The sequence below is a fragment of the Glycine soja genome, chromosome 15, assembly GCF_004193775.1.
Source record: "Glycine soja cultivar W05 chromosome 15, ASM419377v2, whole genome shotgun sequence".
NCBI lineage: Eukaryota > Viridiplantae > Streptophyta > Magnoliopsida > Fabales > Fabaceae > Glycine > Glycine soja.
The window spans coordinates 2888925-2912448 of NC_041016.1; the positions used below are offsets into that span (position 1 = coordinate 2888925).

The window sequence follows — 23524 nt, forward strand, 5'->3', positions numbered from 1 at the left end:
CGTCGATGGGGGCGGCCAGGGGAATCCTGAATTCGTTAGTTGTGGCGAAATCCTACATGGTAATAACGGGAGGGGAATGAATCTTCTAATGTATTTTTTTTTTCTTTTCCCAAAGAAATGTATATATGGATGGACCCATGGTGTTTGTCGATGATGGTTAGGAGAAAGTAGTTCTAACTTTTAATATCCTCCAAAACCAGCTACATTCGAGCTACGATTTTCATCAAGTATCCAATGACTTTGAAGAAATATATATAAAAAAAAAACTTAAGGTTTTATGAGCAATTAAAAGAAATCTAGACTATTTTTAAAGTTATAGTGTTAAAAAATTGATTGTATGATAAGTGTGACACGTATTTGAAGTCAAAGTTACTTGTTTTGAATTAGTTTCTATAGATTTTGTTAAGATTAATTAAATTTTTAGTTTTTAAATTTTTATTTGATTAGTTAAAGTCTCTTAACTTTTTTTTATTATTATTAAAGTTTCTAATCCTTAAACCTTTATTTGATTGGTCAATCTCTCTCAACTTTTTTTCATTAACGATTTTAGTCTCAAAAATTTTTAAAAATTTAATTTTAAGTCCTTGAAATGTTATTAAAAAATAAAAATAATAGATTCAAACTTTTGTTTAAGGACTAAAAATTAAAATTTTTAAAAATTTTGGGACTAAAGTTAATTTTTAAAAAAATTTAAAGACTAAAAACTTAATTAACCATTTTCTGAATTACTTAATATTCCATGCATAGAGGCATGCGTCAAATTTTGGCTGGAAAGTTATTTGTTTTATATTACTTGTCAAGTTGTTAAGAATTAGCCATTTTGTATATTTGCCAAAAATATGGTCTAAACATATAATTAAGGTTGGTTATGAGACATCCAAACTCTTTTAAAAAGCTTATTAAGCTTATAGTTAGACTATTGGCAGAAAGAGAATAAGTATGTGAATTCTGTCATTTCTTTTACCATAAGGCGCTTGCCACTTTATTGCATGTTGTTATATTGTTATTCTTTTCCATTTATATTATAAAATTGCTTATGAGACACCCAAACTATTTTAAAAAACATATCAAGCTTATAGTTACGACTATTGACAGAAAGATAATTAAGTATGTAAATTCTGTCATTTCTTTTATCATAAGGTACTTGCCACTTTGTTGTATGTTGTTACATTCTTATTCTTTTTCATTTATATTAATGATTAAATAGTAAGTTCTCATCGTAATGTTTTAAATGAAGATTATACTGTGAACTCAAACCTCAAAGTGGACCTTCCTAATTTTCTCAAATTGATTCACTATGAAATGGCAAAAAATACAAAACACACTGCCCTAGCTCATTTTTTGGTGAGTCGATAAATAGTCAAAAAATACAAAACCTTTCAATTTTTAATGGAGCTAGGAGTAGAGCTAGGTATATGAAGCAAGCTTTGTGGATGACCTATTTAGCTCGGAGTTCCAATTCACACGGACTACTATGAAACGTAACTAGATGGGAGAGTCTTTTCAGCTCCGTCCGTATAACTTATAGGTTAATGAGTTTGGTTTCCGAGCCAATAGCCTAATCCATTATAATAATAAAGATAAATAATCGTTTTTGTCTCTTAATTTGTAATTTATTGACAAATGTATTTCTGAAAGATGAAAATACAAAATTTAGTTCCCAAACGTGTAAAAAGTGCGATAAATATATTCTATCGTTAACTTTCGTCTGTCACCCGTTAATAAAGTCACTTACGTGATACAGAAAGACAAATTTGTCACTGAAATGATTGCCAACATGAATTGTCAGCATAACAACATATTTGTCATAATATTTTTTTGACTTTTTGTTTTTGACTCCGCTGACAATGCGTCCCTGAAAGATAAAAATACAAAATGTAGTCTCTGAAAGTATAAAAAGTATGATAAATATATCCAGACATTAATAATAGATTGTAATTTATTATTATCATTATTATTATATGTTTGTAATTTACTGTTATTCGTTTAGTACTTACGCAATATATTTTTGAATTATCTTTTAATATATATATTATTATTATTTTGATTTCCTCGTCAAACCTTAATCTTTATTATTAAAAAAACTTTATCTTATATTTTATAATTTTATCAAATTTCTGCTAAATTTCTCACTTTTAATCTTTAAAATTATTCTATATCCCAATTCCAACTTAAGTACTCTAATATTTAAAATGAAATTAATATGTGAGTAGAAAAAACATAACGAGCGACATGACCAAATTTATTTATTTATTTTTAAAAAATAATATAATCAACTATTTTTTTTAAAAAAGTCTCAGAAAATTAAACTAGATAGAACTAAAGTGAAATTATAAATCTTTTTTCTTAATCAATAAAATGTATATATATACCTCAAATATGAAAGAATGTTGTGGATAAACCTTATGTGCTTTCACTCGAGATAACAATTATTATACATAATATGAATGAAATGAAAAACAGTTACTAACAAATAAAGAATCCAAACAGTTACTAGCAAATAATATAATTGCCTTCAACGAATAAAGAAGAAATCACATCCAAATTATGTAAATAAAAATACTTTGTGCGGATGTGATTTCTTTTTTTTTTGGGTGGATTGTATGATTGCCTTCTTCGGAATCTAATGACATTGGAAAGAAACTTTCATTTTATATGGTTTGGTCCTTGTGTTGTTGTGAGCTTGTTGAAGGTGTTGTGTAGAATGATTGATTTATATAGGCTGTTTCTTTTGGACTTTTGGTGGGCAAAGGTTTTCATTGCAAAGTTTTGGGACAAACTTGAGTTATGCTGGGAAATGAATTCCCTCATGGTACTCCTGGTACCCGATAATCAATGTGTTTTTATTTGCTACCAAAAAAAGTCATTGGTGTCAATATTTTACATGGAAAGACTTGAATTCCCAAACCACAAGCACATGCATATGTGAGACATAAATTGTGGGGATTTTGGCTTACATATTTTGGATGTCTTGAGTAATTTTACATTGATACAAGAAAAAAAAAGTCTGATGGTAAAAGAAAGAAATAGTCTAACAAAATCTCAAAAATTTAGGTGAGATTGTTTTATGAATATTTTTTTACTAAAAAGTCACTTGAAATCCACCAAAGTCTATTATAAAAAACAATCTACTAAAATCTATATACTTTTAAATACCAAAAGATTTTTTATAAGTTATGAAAAATCTTAATTGATCGAATACTAATGAATTTTATTGTATTTTTTAAAAAATCATGATAATCTTGATTAAATATCACAAAATTTATTTTAATTGTTTAAAAGTCTTAATTGAATACTAGATGACTTTTTTATAATTTTTTTTTTAAAATTCATTATTGAAATCCTAATTACATACACTTTTCTTAAGAGTGTATTTATTCAAGTCATACAAATTTATTGTTAGTGTTGAGATCTTGTCCCAAAATTTTAAGGGTCAAGCGATTAAATAAGCATATGTAAATTTACTTAAAAATTTTATTCATAAAGAAAGGGATGGAAAGATTTAGGGAGCCATGGCTGCCCCCTACTCCTAAGAAGCTCCACTAGTGTATTTGGGGATAAGATTTTTTTTTTCTATGTAAATGGATGTGAATCCTATATTCTCACGAGAATGAGATTTATTTTTTGAAATAACTTTCCACTTTTACTATATTCTATCTTGATTTTTATTTATTTATTTTTTAATTGAAATAAATTTTAAAATCTTCAAGAAATGTTAAGTAGTTATCAAATATGTTGATAAAAATATCATTTCCAATAATAATATTCCCATGAACATCATTCTCATGAATATAATTTAGTTTGTGAAATAAACATCCCTTAAATATTTGATATCCTATACAAATATTTTAATATTTTATTTACTTATTTATTTTTATCATTTTTATACATAAATCTAAAAAAAAATAGATGCATGCTGACGCCCATCGCTAGCTGTGTAGTGTGCAGTACAAATGCTACAATACGCATCTCCCAAAAATGCAGTACAATTGTTGTACCAAATCATACTTAATTTAGTTAATTAACACATACAATACAAACAAAAAGTACTTTATATAAAAATAAAAATATGATTAGACATGATTAATATGTTAAATTTAAAATTAGATTATTTAAATAATATTGAATTTGATCATTAATATAAATAATTATTGATTAAATTTTATTTAAAGAATTAAATGCTTAAGAATTCTAGATTAATCATATTTTTTTATTTATGAATTAGATGGTTAAGAAAAATAATAGTACTTACACAATTAAAGCAACATGATCAGATTATTTGGATATCAATAGCACCGGAGAATAGAATAGCCCATGGCTTCTTCCAACAAAATGAAGATCATCAAGTCAACGTTCCTTGTTTTGTGCCTCTTAGCCTCGTCGTTCCTCTGTCCAATCAAGGCTCACGGAGGAAGCGGTGATTCTCATGACGATGAATCTGATAGCGAAGGTTTGCATTCTCGGGGTCTGATCGTGGTGAAAATATGGTGTTTGATCATCTTCCTTGTGAGCACTTTCGCTGGTGGGGTTTCTCCTTACTTCTACCGTTGGAACGAGTCTTTTCTTCTTTTGGGGACTCAGTTCGCTGGTGGGGTTTTCTTGGGAACCTCTTTGATGCATTTCTTGAGCGATTCTGATGAGACCTTCCGAGACCTTACCACAAAATCTTACCCTTTTGCCTATATGCTGGCTTCATCTGGGTACCTTCTCACCATGCTTGGTGACTGTGTTATCACTTATGTCACCAGCAATAGCAAGAGGGAAGCCAAAGTGGTGGAACTGGAAGGAGGGACAACACCACCCCAAGAGCATGAGCATGACCAAGCCAGAGATCATTGCGCAGTGGCGGAGACAACAAACCCTGTATTATTGAAGACTTCTTCTGTTGGAGACACCATTCTACTCATCCTTGCACTGTGTTTCCATTCAGTTTTTGAGGGCATTGCAGTTGGAGTTGCAGGTAGGTTGGTTTTCTCTCCCTCACCTTAAAAACAAATCACAAGACTCTTCACAAGAAATTATTACTTAGTCTAGTTTTTAGTTTATAAGAAAGAATATTCATAAAATCTAACTATATGCATGTGTCACGTAGAGATTAATTAAGACGATGATAGTAGGAATTTATGTAATAATTGGAACCATGATGGTTCAAAACTATGTAAAATTTCATAATTTCATATACAAATCTTTATAATTACTTTTGAACAAGTTAGGAATAAAAACAACAATCATTTTCTCAAATCAAATAGGACTTAATTAGTATTTCCACGTTGTTCATTTCGTGTGGAATATATACCAATTTGATTATTACTTATTGGGAACTCCAATCTGTTTCCCTTTATTCTGATTATGGTTTAATTTATGATACTTGAAATTCAGATTAATAATAAGTAAACTTGTTTAATTAACTAATATATCATTCAGGTACTAAGGCGGACGCATGGAGGAACTTATGGACAATATCCTTGCACAAGATATTTGCTGCTATTGCAATGGGAATTGCTTTGCTAAGGATGTTACCTAAGAGACCCTTTGTAACAACAGCAGCATATTCATTGGCCTTTGCTGTCTCAAGCCCCATTGGTGTGGGGATTGGCATTGCCATAAATGCCACAACACAAGGAAGCACCGCAGATTGGATGTTCGCTATAACAATGGGTATTGCTTGTGGGGTCTTCATCTATGTTGCTATCAATCATTTAATATCCAAAGGCTTCAAACCACACAAGACAACACGTTACGACACTCCCTGGTTTAGGTTTGTCGCCGTGCTTTCTGGTGTTGCTGTTATAGCTGTAGTCATGATCTGGGACTGATCATCATGTTTCAATTCCTGTTTTTCTTTGTTCATTAATAATTGTTCTACGAAATTGTGCGTGTGATAATTATGATGAATGTACCATTATATGTTCGCCACAATATTAAACGTTCGTTTAATATTTTGAATAAAAATTTATAGTCTTTGTTCTTTCTATCAGGTGAAACTAATTGTTCAGGTTCCTTCTTCAATTATCCATTGTGCAATTAAGAGACAGCGAAGAATGCCGACCGAAAGGCCATTGTTTTTTAATCTGATTTCATTTTAATCCTTGTATTAGTTAGCGTTGGATATATTAAGATAAAATAAATTATAAATACAAAAGATAAAATCATGCTTATAAATATTGTTGTTGATCGTAGAAAATAATTAAGTCTTTTAAATATGAGTTAGAATTTAATTTATGATTATGCATGAAAATAAACTTGATTAATATATACTCAATGTATAGTTATAGAATATAACTAACAATGAAATGATACATAATTAAAATTTTAAATAAAAAGAGAAAATGATAATTTCTCCGCGCGTGTTAATTTGGGTTGATACTCGAACTTAATTTTGACGAATATATTTCAAAATACGTAAGTGCAAATAAAATTTACATAATCACTTATTTGGAATTTAAATATCAATTTTAAGCTTAGGATTTTTTTAAAATCGTTGATTGATCATACAAAAATAAAATTTAAATAAATAAAAAAATCATAAAATCAACTTTGAAAAGGTAAATATATATAAAGATGTGGAGAATCAACACTGAAAAAGGACCATTTTATATTGAAGGACATGTGATTAGTAAATCTGGGACGCTAAGTCAAGGCGTAAAATATGCACATTTAAAATAGGATAGATAATCATCGGAAAAAAAGACAGGGTTAAACTTTTAAATTAAATACTAAAATAAAAATAAATACATGCATGAGTGGAGTGAAAAATTAAAGGTAAGAGGTTAAAATATATAAAATTAGAAAGATTATATATATATATATATATATATATATATATATATATATATATATATATAAAAGATATTTCTGTGTAATTTTTTAAAAGTAAAAGTAAGGGAGTGAGGGAGTGCAATGCACCCTCTCAATTGAATATAGATTTTGACTAAGTTGTTTTCAGATTGATTTTAGTTCATATTTTACTTAATGCATATCTAAATACTCCATTTCTTAGTGGTACTGAAGGTGACCGATGATTTTGGTTCCCCATTTCTTAGTTTCCTTATTTTTAAGTAAGTTCTCTGGTTTGATTGTCATTATTTTTTAAAATTAATGTATATGAGTTGATTGATTCCTAATTTATATTGTGGGTTTTAAGCTACCTTATGCTTGGGGGACGTTGCTCCAAAATTAAAGGTATAACAGAAGCTATCTCACTTTAATTATTTTTTTTCCATGTACAAGCATATCTTAATTAATTCATTTTAGTAATTTTTTGTTTGAAAACTAGTTAATATTATCGTCCTTGAGTCATACTCTTTGGTATCTCTTGCATACGTGTTTTCCCAATAATTTGTTTGAATTATAAGCTTCTGAATTGTCCTCATCTCTCTGTTGTCTCATTTATTCCTCTAAGTAAAAAATGACAATGAAAGGGACAGATACGATGGAATTCACGGGAACATACAATTTGATGACGGGGGCATATTTGAAACGTAAATATGTAAGGCAAATTATATTCAAGTCGTGTCCAATTTGTAAGAATATACTGGTTTGAGTAGAATAGTTTTACTAAAATTTTACTAGTTAAACTTTGACTGAATGCATGCTGACGCCAATCTCTGTGCATAGTACAAATGCTACAATACAACATATGCATCCCTCACAGTTGCAGTGCAAGTTTAATACAAACTATAATGTGATTATTGTATAAATGAACACAATAGAATCGAGTACTTAATCGACACAATTAAAGCAACAAGTTCAGATTATTCAGATATCAGGAGTTGCAGAGGAGAATAGAATAATACATGGTTTCATCAGTCGCTTCTTTGAAAATGAAGAACCTCGTATCAACTTTCCTCGTTGTGTGCCTCTTAGCCTCGCTCCTCTATCCAATAAAGGCTCACGGAGGAGGAGGAGGTGGTTCTGACAGCGGAGATTTGTATTCTCGGGGTCTGATCGTGGTGAAACTATGGTGTTTGATCATCTTGCTTGTGACCACTTTCGCTGGTGGGGTGTCTCCTTACTTCTTCCGCTGGAACGACACTTTTCTTGTGTTGGGGACTCAGTTCGCTGGTGGGGTTTTCTTGGGAACCTCCTTGATGCATTTCTTGAGCGATTCCGATGAGACCTTCCGAGAACTCACCACAAAAGCTTACCCTTTTGCCTTCATGCTCGCTTCATCTGGATACCTTCTCACCATGTTTGGTGACTGCGTTGTGAATTTTGTCACCAGCAATAGCCAGAAGAAGCCCAAAGTGGTGGAACTGGAAGGAGGGAAAGCACTCCAAGAGCAACATGACCAAGCTAGAGATCACTGTGCAGTGGAGACAACAAACCCGGCATTATTGAAGACTTCTTCTGTGGGAGACACCATTCTACTCATCCTTGCACTGTGTTTCCATTCGCTTTTTGAGGGCATTGCCGTTGGAGTTGCAGGTTAATTTTCTCTCCTTCACCTTCAAAACAAATCACAACTCACAAGATGGTCTCTTTGTGAGAACAGGATATTATTTTCACCACTTCATATATACTCATCTTGATTATTGTTTTTCTTAGTATCAAATTATTTTAACTTAATCAGTATTTTAAATTCTAGTTCTAGATATTCAATTGTATAAAATATATTTAGGGAGAATTTTGTTACTCCTAATAATTTTAACTGTTCAAATAAAATTATCTTTAGTAAAAAAATATTTGTTGTTTAGGAACTAATTTGTCATAGCATTTATATATTTATGAACTAAATTGGTGATCAACACTCAAATGTATAGTTGAGGAACTAAATAAATTATTTATTTAATTATATATATATGTAAACTTGTTTAACTAATATTCAGGTACGAAGGCAGAAGCATGGAGGAACTTATGGACAATATCCTTGCACAAGATATTTGCTGCAATTGCAATGGGAATTGCTTTGCTTAGGATGTTACCCAAGAGACCCTTATTAACAACGGCAGTATATTCTTTTGCCTTTGCTGTGTCAAGCCCCATTGGTGTGGGGATTGGTATTGCCATAGATGCCACAACACAAGGAAGCACCGCAGATTGGATGTTTGCTATAACAATGGGTGTTGCTTGTGGGGTTTTCATCTATGTTGCCATCAATCATTTAATATCCAAAGGCTTCAAACAGCAGGCCGGGACGACCAGCAGTTTCGACACCCCCTGGTTTAGGTTTCTCGCTGTGCTTTCTGGTGTTGCTGTTATAGCAGTAGTCATGATCTGGGACTGATCATCATCATCATCTTCCAATTCCTGTTTTTCTTTGTTTTTTAATATTGTTCTACGAAATTGTGCGCGTGACACCTATGATGAATGCACATAATTTAGTTTCTGTGTTCGGATTCTCAATACATAAAATACTATGTAATATGTCGTGTAATATATATTGTTAATGGACCCTCAATGTTTATAGAGTGATGGTATTTGTTACAAAGTTCTTTTTCATAAAAAATCGCATCGGTGCATGAATTCAAGTACTTGTTCATTTTTTATTGGACAAAGTCATCTTATATTGTTCATACATGAGATTTGTGCAATATAATTTCGTAACAGTCATCTTTTCTCATATTTACATTAACACTTCCAATTTTCGTTAAGATAAAAATTATCTTGCTAGTTACAAAGGTAATCTTCTAAATATAGAAACCACTTAATTTTAAACTTAATTTTAACTAAAATTAATTTTATAAAATGAAAATCATTCAAAATCAAGTTTGTAAAGACTCACTCAAGCACACTATATCATTAATGGAGGACATAAAGGATGTACTATTGGATATATAACATGACAAATGGAAATCTGAGCACTTAATGTTTCTTGTATTTAGCTTCCCTTTTCAAACACCAGGTTTTTAATGTTGTACTCTGTAAGTAATTAATGCAAATTCCATAGTTGGCTTCAAAGAAAGAATAAATGCAGACATTAATCTCGTTGATTCGTACTGGTCAACAGACATTTTTCATATCATATGCTACAGCTTTTATACAGGTATTTGCGCGCGCGCATATATATATATATATATAGTAGAACCTACAAACTGAAAACGATATGGGTGAATTCATTTTTTGGATATAATATTTATGATGGTGAATGATATTTAAATAATATAATTAGTGAATTATTGTGAACGGGAATAATATTATATGATGAAAGGGCCAGATAATGAGCTGCGAATCAATTGTCAATATTATTTCTATGTTAGTACCTGCGGGGATGTGTTTGTGAGAGATTAATTAAACACGATGTATCAAGCAGAATAGGAAATCTCCCTGTCCCTCTAGCTAATTTTGTTCCGACTTCTTTACTTCATCTCTTGGTAACTGAATAGACATTGCTACAAGGTACTACATGCATGGCAATATAAATTCAGTTGGCTAATCCAGGTTGATCAGTTCCGTGAAATTATGTGGAGTAGGATTCTCTCGTCTTAGTGACTAGCATCAATAGCGGTAGATTCTATTAATTATAATAGTTTTGTATATTTTTTTGTCATAATATTATATTGTCATATTAGTTAGTAACATGAGAGAATTTCAAATCCAATTTATGTCATAGTTAATAGATTGCTGTTAATAACATTACTTTAATGAATTCTGCTTTGTGATAAATCTTTATAGTTTAATTAGGGCCGGTGATAGAAATTCTGATACTAGACTTATGGAGACAACCTAATGTCCTAATCTATCTCTATAGCTATGTCAATACTTTCCTGGCCGAATATAAGAAAAAGATTGGTCAAATGGCCTTCTCCTTCAATTTGGTCTCACTCATTCAATAAGAAAAAGATTGCTACTAGCTGTTTGGTTAATAAGCAACGGTGCAATCACACCAACCAGGCAGTGAAGCAAATTAATATCCAATCGATCGAGTTCTTCTGTTAGAATGCTGGAGCAAGCCACTACATCAAGGCCCACTCGTGTAATCACCAAGCCTTATAGGAGCAAGGGCCATGTTTAAATATAGTTGATGTTATTTGTTTTCTTTTCCCTTAAGTGGCCTAATCCTCAGCTGTTGTGCTTGGCCCAAGTTGTAATTGGCTATGCCTTGTTGCTAGATATTTTGGGATATATGAGAAAGTGGAGACTATTCATTATTGTTAAACAATCAAATTCAAAATAAAAAAAATGTTTAGTATAGCTGGTGCACATGGGAAAGAAAGATGTGATTTGTCCATTTGGGAGTAAGATCTGGGGGACGTAATTGGGACAGAACATTTAATAATTACCTTGGTGGCACTCCAAACTAATTAAATGCAGAAATATATAGTGAAGGACTCCAAACGGGGAAAAAAAAGATAGAAAAGTAGGTGTAGAATCATTCAATTTCTATTCTAACATGCTTCTTTCTGAAACCTAATGAAATATCAAGATACCTAGCTAGCTAATGGACCAAATTTTCTATTTATACAAATATAAGCCAGTCTCAAATGCTATTAATTAGCTGTACGTGAATCGATTCTGGCCAGAAGCACACAATATTGTTGCAGGAAAAAAAATGATTAGTGCTATTCCTTCATCAGCGGCTCTCTCAGTCGCTTCCCTCTTAGTCACTAGCTTCCTTTGGACCTTTCCAGAGGTTATACTGGCTGCTACTTCAAACTATGGAGGCGTAGTTACTGGGAATTATCAGTTCGAAATACGCATTAGCATTACCTAATTACATCACTTACACTCGCGTGTGTATACAATTTTAATTTAGTTTTCTCCTTTCAAATAATTGTTATAACTGTAACTTACGCCACCACTTAGCGCTACTAAAGCTTACCAAATTAGTTGTTTTTTTTCATATCTGTTACACATACCAAATTAGCTGTTTTTCTCACATTTGTTACACATGAGATGTTTTTTTTTTTTGCAGATAAGGCTGAAAAACGTTACTAGGCCGTGCCACACAAAGAGCATGGTTACTGTAAACGGGATGTTTCCGGGACCTCGTGTTGTTGCTAGAGAAGGAGACAGATCAGTGGTTAAGGTGGTTAACCATGTTAACAATATCACCATCCATTGGTATGCATTTGAGTTCTGTACCAATTAACCTCATGTTGTGCATCTTCTAGCTTGTGTGTGTGTGTATATATATATATATATATATGTCCATGCAATGAATATTTATTAATTAATTGTTTTGTCTGTCGTAATTAGCATATGTATGATATTGTGATTAAACAATGGCGTATGACATCAAATGTTTGTTAGGCACGGAGTGAGACAAGTAGGTAGTGGATGGTCGGATGGACCATCGTACATAACTCAATGCCCCATACAAAGTGGTCAGAGCTATGTGTACAACTTCAGCATGGTTGGGCAAAGAGGAACTCTCTTCTGGCACGCGCACACCAGTTGTGGTTAAGGGCAACTCTGTATGGACCCCTCATCATCCTCCCCAGGCGCAACGAATCTTACCCATTTGCCCAACCCTACAAGGAATTCCCCATCCTCTTTGGTACATGCATGCACGCATCAATTTATAATAATATTGTCATACATTCTACTAATTCTTAACAAAATCATTTTGATTTTGTATTTTATTTGCATACATACTTCTAGCTGAAAGAACAATGTTCCTAAAAATAATTGAGTATAGGAGAGTGGTGGAATGTGGATCCGGAGGCTTTGATTACACAAGCTCTTCACACAGAGGGTGGTCCTAAGGTCTCTGATGCATTCACCATTAACGGGCTTCCTGGGCCCTTACTCCAGTAACGGTACACTACACAACACAACTTTAATATTTAAAGGAAAATGTTTCATGAAAAAGCATTGTTGTGTGAGACACCGGGGGGAGAGAGATAAAAAAAGAAAAAAATATAGGTATAATAGGATTTATGATTTAATAAAAAAAGATGGATAAATAAAAATGAAAATGAGATGTTTAAAACAAATAAATGTTGGTGTATTATTATTCTAAACAAAAAATAATTAATTTTATATTAATTAAGAAAATTAATTGATATCATTTAATTTTTTTAATCTTAAGTAAAAGATAAAATTATTTTTATAATATTCTTTTTATTAGAACTTATCATCATGAATAAAAATAATCATTAAAGATAAAATTAAAATTAAATAAAGAGTATTTTAAAAATAATAACGTTAAATATAATAAAATTAATTAAATTTACTTATATTTAATTAAGTTTAACATATAATATTATTTTTTACTTATATAGGACTCTAAAGAAAATTAATATTATATATATATGGATGGTTTATCCAACATTTCCCTTAATTAAACACATGTCATCTAACGAGAACTTATAATAATTAATTAATTGGTTTCATATGCATGGACAGATACATTCAGCCTAAAGGTGAAACCAGGGAAGACATATCTTCTCCGTTTGATCAACGCTGCAATGAACACTGAACTGTTTTTCAGCATAGCAAACCACTCCATGACTGTTGTTGAAGCCGATGTTACTTACATTAAACTCCGACATCATCCTCATTGGGCCAGTACAAACAACAAGCGTAGTGTTGAAGACAAAACCTGCTGAGTACACAAACGCCACTGAATTCTTCATGCTAGCGAGGCCATTCTTCAATGGCAAGGGCACCTTCGACAATTCCACGTTGGCTGGCATCCTAGAATAAGATAATGATAACGATACCCCTGCTTCAAACCATCTCATGTTGAAACCGACCCTTCCTGATATCAACGACACATCCTTTGTTTCCAATTTCGCAGTTTGAACAGTGCAAAGTACCCTGCGAATGTGCCCGAAACAGTTGACAGAAGCTTCTTCTTCTTCACCGAAACATGTGAAGGGCCTAATAACAGAACAAAATTCTCTGCCTCCATGAACAACATATCTTTCGCACTTCCTTCGGTGGCGATTCTTCAGCAACATTTCTCAGGGAAGGGCAACAACGGTGTTTACACCACGGACTTCCCAGCTGTTCCTCTGAGAGCCTTTAACTACACGGGGACTCCACCGAAGAACACCATTGTGAAAAGAGGAACCAAAGTGGTGGTGATACCCTTTAACACGAGGATGCAGTTGGTGTCGCAGGACACTAGCATTTTAAGTGCAGAGAGTCATCCGTTACATCTTCATGGTGGGTCAAGGTTTTGGGAACTTTGATGCTATCAAAGACACTGCGAAATTTAATCTAGTTGACCCTGTTGAGAGAAACACCTTTGGTGTGCCTTCTGGTGGTTGGTTTGCTATTCGCTTTCTCGCTGACAACCCAGGTGACTTCACTTCAAAGTTCAAATGAGAAATTAAATGTTTAATCATATTATGTTCTTTAATTTTTAACTTTTAATTTAATTCGACCAAAACAAATAAAAAAAAAGTTGCGATTTAATTATCGTTGAGCTAGTTGTGTATCTAATTTGATAGTAAGGGGTTAAAAATTAAAGAAAATGTTTGATAGACACTTGGCAAGAGAAAAAAATACATGCAGACTTACGCCCATTTTCGGAAGGATGATGAAAAGCAAGTTAGTTATCCAACTTGACCACCCTTTTCACAGTGTATATTTATTAACTACAGCATACTCAAAACACAATTGCTCGTGGAGTATTGGACCATTCCCAAAATACAAACGTAATGGAATCTTTTTCTACAAAGGTAAGAACACGAATGAAAATAAACAACATAAGCTAGAATTATTGTCAAGTATGATCAGTTTTTATTAGTGAAAAACATAAAAACAAGATTAATTACATCACATAAAGGAAGTTCCAATAGCATCAGCCAAAAGGAAATTCTTCATGCCACGGGGTCAGAGATGCCAAAATGACAACATTACTTCAAATGAAGCTTCAGCCTTTGCGAGCCAATCAACTCAACCATTTTGCTCTCTATGAGTGTAACTGAAGGAAAAGTGCCAATCCAACAAGATAAAAGATTTGATCTGTCAATCGTGGGAGCACAAGGGTGATTAGTTGTAACTCCTTTCTTGATCGGATCAATCACAACTTATGTGTGTCACATTCACAAATGACATGTTTAATTTCCTAGTTCCACACAATCTATAATTTGTACGTGATTAGTTTGCAAGACATAATACTAAACTAATATGAGTGGATATCTATAATGGTCATTTGAAGAACTTGTCCCTAAATAATTTTTTTTCTTAAATAAGATTTACTACATTATTTTCAGTGCATACAATTTGATTTTAATCCTTCTTCCTCATAAGTTATCATCATTAAACCATGACTTCTTCCTCCCTTTTTCATTCTTTAACCATCAAACCAATTAACTCCTATATATCGATCCACTAGGTTACTTTGAGTCCATATCTTTTTATCTTGGTTCTAAACATGCTTGCTGAACTAATCCAATAAACGATACCATGGCTCATGCTTTATGCAGATGAGATAGTTTTAGTTAGAGAATCAAGCAAAGAAATAAGTAAAGTTAGAGGTTTGGAGCCAAGCCTTGGAAACATACGAATTCCACCTTTGTAGAAATAAAAGACAAAACAAACAGAATGCAAGTTTCACAAGAAATGCATGAATTCCGGCTTAGGTAAAAATTGGGAGAACATACAAACCACAAGTCGCACGTTACAAGTACCATGGGTTCGTCTTACCAAATGACGAGATAAAGAGTGATATCAACAACAAGATCTAAGTAAGGTGGATGATATATGTGGAGAAGTGTTTAGAGTGTGATATGAAATAGAAAGGCCCACTCAAACTTAAAGGAAAAATTTACCAAATAGCCTTGGAACCTCTAAGAGGAAAATTTACCACACAGCTAGCTTTACCATACATCATTTTAGATACGTAGAATAAAACTTGGGAAATGTTAATAATGATTTGTAGGTGAGTAATTACCATTGAATGGAAATTGTCAAATTGGCACGACTGAAGGTTCATTTGTATGTTAATATATATAAATCATTAAAATCACATTAATATAATTTTAAAGTTATTTAAGATATTTATACATTTAACAATTAATTTAATCTAATAATTTTTCTTACTATTTTTATTTTATTTTATGCATATATGTTCGCTGAAAACTTGTTCGCGATGCTATTCAGCAAATGTATCGAGTCGCACAAGTAATATATAAAACGGTAAGATCGAGTGTCGAGTCCACATGAAATTTGTTTCACTCAGAAAATATATATTCAGAGAGCAAACATTTGTATAAACCGAAAGCAAGTAAATATCAAGTTGGGTTTTTTTTTGTTCTAAAAATCTATTTAACTATAAACTAAATATCTAAAGATTTGAGAAGTAAAACAATCAAGTAAAAAGCGTTGGGTCGTTCAAGTGAATTTTCCTTGATGTTGTTATGTGTTTTTCTCTATTTAATGTTATCTTATTGTTCTTATACTAAAAAATTACCTAAACCAAGATCCCTTGAATGAATGAGTCTAACTCTCTTTAAATCACATTCTTGATCCCTCAACAAACTCAGCCTAAAAGAATTGCATTAAGTCTACAACATAATATAAACTAGATCGTTGCACTTCATTTCTAGACATACAATTTTCTAATTTGCTAAAAATTCTAACTATACATACAAATGGGTGATCAAGCTACAAGCATGTAAAAATAAGCATGGATAAAAACAATGAACACATAAAAACAACATTAAATAGATAGTGAAAGAATGTTACATCAAGGATTCAACGGAACTTCCTAACCAAGAGGTTTAGCCTTCCATTAGAAGAAATAAGCTTACAATACAAGGAAGAACAAAGTTTGAGTGAAAGAAAATGACAAAGAAGGGTTGAGGATGTCTCCTTCAACCTCTAGAGCCCTAATCTCACTCCTCTAACCTAAACTCTCTTGGTGACTTTGTTTCGGTCGCTCTAGCTTTTCTCTTGACTTTGTTTTTCGACTTTTCTTTTAGTTTTCGCCAACTTGAGTGTTTTAAAGGCTACTTGGACGTTTTAGCTTCTGAATGCTCACTTAGCGAGATTGGCTCGCTAAGCGTGAGAAGAGACAAATGACTTGCTGGGCAAGCTTGCTGCGCGCTGGGCGATCACATCTCTTACTGATCCTCTTCTAGGATTTCCTAGCATGCTAAGCAAGCTGCATACCTCACTTAGCGGATGTTACTCACTAAGCACATATGTCCCGCTTAGCGAGACATCAGTTACTTGAACTTTCTCTTCTTTTAACCTAAAAGAAGTGGTTTCAACATTAATTCATAAAATGGAAATATCTCTTATATAAAATCAAGCTAAATATGAAAATATGTATAATTCCTACAAAAGAACCATAAATTAAAAGAAATATGTTAATTTTATGTAATTATTCAATATAAAAGTTAGTCGTAAATAACGACTAACAATATAATATAAGAATTTCAATTTTATTTGCTAAAAATAATTACTATATCTTAAATTATATTAGTTTTCATTATATGATCTTTAATTTTATTATTAGTTATTATTATTCCTAATAGATAGAATGATTTATTATAGATTGTAAATATTATTAGATAATTTTAGTGAAAGTATATATTTAAATAGCACATGCATATTTAAGTATCACTTTTTTCAAACTTTTCTTTAAAGGACTTCATGTTCAAATAAAATGACTGTTTTAAAAAAAATCTAAGTTGGAATATATGCATAAGTCAAACTTGTTAAGTTAATATAGTGATTGGGCTAGAAGTCCACGATAGTTAATTCAAAGACTTATTAGTTATGGGTGTTTAGATGAAATCATAAGTTAATATTAACTTATTAAGTGATAGTTGTCGATATTATTGTAGATAAAATAAATTATTTGACATACGAATTTAACAAGTGATTTATACAAATTAGTGGTAGAAACTACTAATATTATAAGAAAAATGAAATATTGTAAGATACGCAAAAGTACTAAATTAATATTTAATTAAACTTATATATTTTAATTATTAAACAACTTACAATATTTATTTAAATTTCTAATAATAAGTATCATCTTTATAAAAATAATAAGTGTTAAAAATTAACTAAAAATATAAAATTATATATATTTTTTAAAATTCTATTGAATAAAAAAAATGTATAAAATTATAACGCGTGAGAAATAAGAGTCTCTGATTGAGTAAACTTATGTATAAATATTTATTGGAAAAGATAGCCGTTCACCCAAAAACATGAGAAATGAGATTCAGTAACTCCATTTTTTTAAGAGTTTCTTTCGTACTTTTGTATTTTTGATTAATAATAAAATGTGTTATTGATTTTTTTTCATCAATACATTTTTTCACAAATTATTTATTACTCCTTTCGATTCTTTTCAAGTTTTTGGACTTTTGGAAATTTTTATTTTTATTTCTATGTGATTTTCAAAATTCAAGATTATATTAATTACTCTTTTATCAATTATATACTTATTTAATTTTAATATTTAATTATTTTACATATATATTTATTGTAGAGTAAGAAGAAAAAAATACATAAAAAGATAATCCTGTGACTATTTTATTAGAATAAAAAAAAATTATTGTCTTTCTTGATTTTTTTAAAACAACTTTAAAAGATATATAAAAAGGAAAAGAAGGAGTATTAAATAAAATTTATTTAACATTACAAAGTTTTGTAACTCTTATTATTTATTTAATGGATTTTACTTATAATTATCAAATTTTTAATAAATCTCAATTAATAAAGTATGTTAGGAAAAGAAAGTAGAGAATGTGATGAAAGGTTAAATCTTCCAATAGAAAAGGCCTAATGGATGAAATATTAATTAAGATGAGTGGGGACAGATTGGAAAAGGAGAGATTCTATCTTTACAATCATACTGTCATCAAATTCACTTATGGATGGCACCTAAGCCCCTCGGCCTCAAAGGATATCTAACTTCATACTGCAAAATTTTCCTTTGCGAGGCGTCTTTGGCTTAATTGAAGACCTTTTTTTTTTCTTTCAAAAAACAAAAAAAAATAAAATTAACAGAATAAAGAAAGAACTGAGCTCTGGTAAGTTGCATATATAGGGGAAACGAAGAATGAATGTAGCTTGGATTTTCAATGCAGATCCAAATACTATTATAGTGACAAGAATAATATGCACTATCCAAAAGTAATCGCTTTCTCTCAGGAAATACAGCAGAGAGAGACAGAATTAGAGACATAAGATAAGATTTAACACATGAAAGTTTTAATTAGCCATTCATTTTAAAAATCATCCTAAAGTTTAGGTGTAAGAGATAAAATCAAACGTAGGAGGGGGACATTAATCTGGAGTCCAATTGATCATATACATATTTCCAGCAATGTGTAAATCTTATAACTCACCTTAGTCAACTCGTAATTACAATCGAATCTATAGTATTCAAAGTGGGCCAATAAAAGGATCATAAACCAATAAAAACTAAGCACAAGATCTGTGCACTTCTTTCATGAATCCCCATGCTTGTGCCAGCAAACCAACATGGCAACACACCTCCTCATGATGTAAAACCTTGCTTTCTGTTCCTTAGCTAATTTGGTGCATTTGCGGCCAATGGAAGGGTTCTTCTGTGAGAAGCTCCTAGGAAGATTATTATTATTGCATTTGGAAGAAGATGAAGAACTCTTTTGAGATAAGCTTCTAAGGAGAGGAGAGTTTGAAGTAGAGGTGCTCCTTGAGAATAATGACCCTGGGGAAGAAAAGGAACCTGTGTCCTTCTTTGATGCCTTTCTCTTCTCATCCATCACAAGCAGCAGAGGAACTTTGAATGTGATAGATACCACCACACTATGAGCCTTATCCTTTGTGTGTATGAAGAAGAGGAAAGAAGATTGTGATAAGAGAGAAGAAAAAAGTCACTGTGGGACTGTGTAGGTATAGGTATATATGTAAAGGGTTCAAAGAGATCATCAATGCTTGCTACTTTCTTGCTAGTCAGTACTGAGTTTATATATATAGCCTTATACATATCCACTCACTACACTACTACTGCTCATACATACAAATAAATATAAAAATACATTTACATGTAAATATATGATAAATTCAATAATAAACAACAATAGGAGAACATTTTATTTTAAGCAACTTTTTTTTTAATTTACACTTGGTGCCCCATTTTTCACTGTGGTGGGGCTAATACATGAAACCCTGTCCATTGAAATCGCCTCGGATATGCTATGATTCTTTTTGGAGACACATCTTGTACGGTTCCAAAATCGGCAGTCACTTATTAAAATCGTCCCCCTGCAGACAAAAATGTTAGCTGGTTCTCATGTGGAGGATTGTGCCTGTTACTCCACCAGTTTTTATTTTCACTAATTTTTATTTTGTTTCTTTGATAATTTCTACTGTTTTTGATGTGTTCAAAGAAACAGTTGCGAGCATCCGAAGTTTTTTCCTATTGACCCTTTCTAAGTTTGTTGAATGGCTGATGTTTAGATTGTGCCTAATTTGCAGTTAAAGATGCTTTTTCCTTCAGCGGAAAAATGTGCACATGGATGACAGTACTCTGCATCTCCTTGGTAGTCCAAAAATGTGTTTAAATTATAGGTGTTGATGAGTATATTAAGAGACTAGTGTCCATGATTCACATCTTATTCGTATGAACGTGACTGTTGTTTGTCAATTGTCACTATTGAAATTAGTTTTGAATTTTTCTCTTTCTTTAAGGTTTCAAAAAACTAAATGAAACAATATATATGTATATATATATACCTTTAATCATAATCTTTGTTCCCCTTTTTTCAATGTTTTAAAACCACATTTGTGGGAAAGGAGGGATATAATTAATTTGCAAGTGGCTAATGTGGTCAATCTTATGATCATCGAAATAACACAGCACTTTACTCCTGCCTCTTGTCCATGGATTCGGTGCTAAAGCAACTTTTTCTCCCTTTAATTTTATCGATCTAGATATATATAAATTTCTATTTTTGTCCACTCCTTATTTAAAGAAAATTTAGCGCCTAAAAAACCTACAAGTCGAGCTTGCTAGAATTGTGACCATCACAGCCACTAGTTTAAATAACACCCATATTATTGTTCTCATTAACTAATTTATTACAGGCTTGAATTCACAGGCACATGGTATTGCAACTACGTACGTAGCTAGACCAGTAGTTAAGATGGTGAAACAATATTTTCGGATTTAAAATTTTTTTATGCTGAAGTTTTTATTAAAATTTTCAGGGGGTGGGGGGGTGGGTGTTCCTGCTTAACTTATCATGTGAGTGAATTGATTTGTTATTCATTTTGTATTAATATTTTAATAGATCTCGCCGCTCTTAGTACTGCAGTTTACACAGTGCATAAGTTAAAATATATCGCATTAATTTGTTAAATTGACAAGTAAAGAAAAGGAAGATGAAATTTCAAAAAGAAAGGATATGAAATAGCCACCGAGAAGGAATCTAATGATTTGAAAACTTTTTTTTTTGAAGATTATTTGACTGGTCAAAAAAACTTTGCAATCACATGCATGTAAGTATCATTATCATTGGTAAACAAAATTAGTGTAAAAAGTACATATATACATCAATTTTTCGGTTGGGCATATATATGTAGGTCTATTTTGAGTCAATGTGAACCAAGTGTTTTCCTTCCTTTTGAGATGGCTTGACTGGCACGTACGCATAAAATTCGAGCCTATGATGTTTTCTGAGGACCTTGTCCCTCTCGGTGCAGCACTGCAATCAAGTTATAATCAGTACTAATTACTAATTAGTGTTGGTCAAAACATGACGTGGTTGGTCAAACATCATGACACGTGGGGTGCTGTGGTTGGCGTAAAATACATATCTATTCATTTATTTTAACAAAAGTAAAGAAGTATTTTGTTCTTCCAAATATATTATTAGTAATCATGGCTAATTAGTACTACAATTTTATTTTTTTAAGAATTAAGAACTAACCATCTTTTTTTTTCAAATTTAGCTTGCAAATGTATAATATTCCACCAACGATTCCTGTCTGTTCATATACAATTTCGTAAAAAAAATCAAATATTTGATTATTTTTCATTAATTATAAAACTTCAAAAAATGTTATTAGTGAAGTTTGTTAATAGTGTAATGTTATCAACCTAAACATTTTCTCTAGCAAAAAAAATATTCATCTTCCATGCTATCGACAAAAGTAAGGATACACGTGGATTGGATTAATTTGAGAAATATTGTATTCTCATGTGATTAAATTTAAATCGGTTTGGGTTTTCAATCCAAATTGAACCAACTTCATCATGTTAGAGTTGTTTCAAATAAGGTGGTCATCATAATTATTATTAAAATAATAGAAAATAAATAATTGGAAAAAAAATGAAAAAAGAAAAGAAAATTGATGCTAAATTACAATTAATTAGCACATGTGTGAACTGAGTGTCTAACTCTACTTGAAGGGTGCCAGAAAACTAGACGGACTAGGCTAAAGCCTTCTAAAGGGTTTAATAATAATAAAAAAAGTTGAAAGATATCATTTGATAAAGTAGATTATGAATTTATCTAGTCTTTAGAATCAATATTTAAGACTCAAATCAATTTGATCAAATTTATAGTTTCTATTTTGAATTAAAACAATTATTTGAATCAGTTTAAATTTTTTAATTTTGATTATCGGATTGATCTAAACTGGTGACCATCCTAGACAAAAGAATGTATTATATATATATAAAAGAACTAATTTGAGAATATTTAAATTAATAAAAAAGAGAGAAAATAATATGTGTAGTACAATTAATAGTATAAATGATTTTTATAAGATCATTTGATTACAAACTATCATTATGATAAATTTATTGTTTATAATAATTAAGTTGTACATAATATTCTTTATTAGTTTAGTGTAAATATTTTACACAACAAATAGTACATAAAAATTAAAATCATAAAAATATTATATAAAACAAAACAATGACATTTTTATGATCATAAACCCCAAAAAATTTTATTAATTATTTTTAAAGAAAAATCGTAATTCAAACAGGAGTAGAGATTTTTAATGTTTTACGGGAATACTAGCTTGTTAGGCGTGTTATCTCCTGTTTCACATTGAAAACGCAGCAAAAGTCGAAAACAAAAACTTGAGATGATGGTAATGGCACTCTGGAAGCAAGAATTTATGAATTTTTGATGAGGTGTTGAGTTTTCACAATGGTTTTGCTGGCCATGTCGGAATCCCACATGCAGGCATGTGAGCTGCACAAGGCATGGTCGATCAGGTGGGAAGGTGCTACCATATTCTATATTATATATGTATATTACCTCTAAATAGACCCTTTTTATTCACTCTCATGGCATTAATCTTGTCAATTTCAATTAGGTTTTGGCACCAAAATCATCAGGGCTGTACTACACTATTTTAGTATTTTTTTTTATCCTTTATTACTTGTTTTTCTTTCTGTTTATTTGTGGTGAAGACTATATATTAAATACTATAAGATAACATGCAGCGTTAAGATTCATCGTAACTTACCAATTAGCGGGATCGTATTAGACAATAATATAATTATCTGGGACGGGCAGATTCTGCAGGAACGAGAACGACGTTTGAATTTCGGAGATGTTCTTTGACCACTGACCAATCACAATATGGCAAACCTCTAAACTAGCAAAACAACAGATGTTGAACACCAAAACCAGAATACTTTTATACAGTATTTCCTAAT

The 23524-nt window shown here is 31.3% G+C and overlaps 3 protein-coding genes and 1 pseudogene across 3 annotated transcripts; 3 read left to right on the forward strand and 1 right to left on the reverse strand.

The window, feature by feature from the left end:
- The first annotated feature begins 4266 nt into the window (after positions 1–4266).
- LOC114386923 (zinc transporter 1-like) lies at positions 4267–5977 on the forward strand. Its single transcript, XM_028346992.1, has 2 exons — positions 4267–4960; positions 5425–5977. The coding sequence occupies exons 1-2, from the start codon at positions 4315–4317 to the stop codon at positions 5814–5816; spliced, it is 1038 nt and encodes a 345-aa protein (XP_028202793.1). The 5' UTR covers positions 4267–4314; the 3' UTR covers positions 5817–5977.
- A 1750-nt stretch (positions 5978–7727) lies between these two features.
- On the forward strand, positions 7728–9414 carry LOC114386311 (zinc transporter 1-like). Its single transcript, XM_028346277.1, has 2 exons — positions 7728–8427; positions 8829–9414. The coding sequence occupies exons 1-2, from the start codon at positions 7797–7799 to the stop codon at positions 9224–9226; spliced, it is 1029 nt and encodes a 342-aa protein (XP_028202078.1). The 5' UTR covers positions 7728–7796; the 3' UTR covers positions 9227–9414.
- A 2077-nt stretch (positions 9415–11491) lies between these two features.
- On the forward strand, positions 11492–14265 carry LOC114388057 (annotated as a pseudogene).
- Positions 14266–19054: 4789 nt separating this feature from the next.
- LOC114385737 lies at positions 19055–19771 on the reverse strand. Its single transcript, XM_028345788.1, has one exon. It carries the CDS (start codon positions 19605–19607, stop codon positions 19311–19313), a length of 297 nt encoding a protein of 98 aa, XP_028201589.1. The 5' UTR covers positions 19608–19771; the 3' UTR covers positions 19055–19310.
- Between the last annotated feature and the right edge of the window lie 3753 nt (positions 19772–23524).

Coding starts and splice junctions, on each gene's coding strand:
- LOC114386923 (XM_028346992.1), top strand. CDS start 4,315: ATGGCTTCTTCCAACAAAATGAAGATCATCAAGTCAACGTTCCTTGTT. Junction 4,961..5,424: donor CATTGCAGTTGGAGTTGCAG/GTAGGTTGGTTT, acceptor TATATCATTCAG/GTACTAAGGCGGACGCATGG.
- LOC114386311 (XM_028346277.1), top strand. CDS start 7,797: ATGGTTTCATCAGTCGCTTCTTTGAAAATGAAGAACCTCGTATCAACT. Junction 8,428..8,828: donor CATTGCCGTTGGAGTTGCAG/GTTAATTTTCTC, acceptor ACTAATATTCAG/GTACGAAGGCAGAAGCATGG.
- LOC114385737 (XM_028345788.1), bottom strand. CDS start 19,607: ATGGATGAGAAGAGAAAGGCATCAAAGAAGGACACAGGTTCCTTTTCT.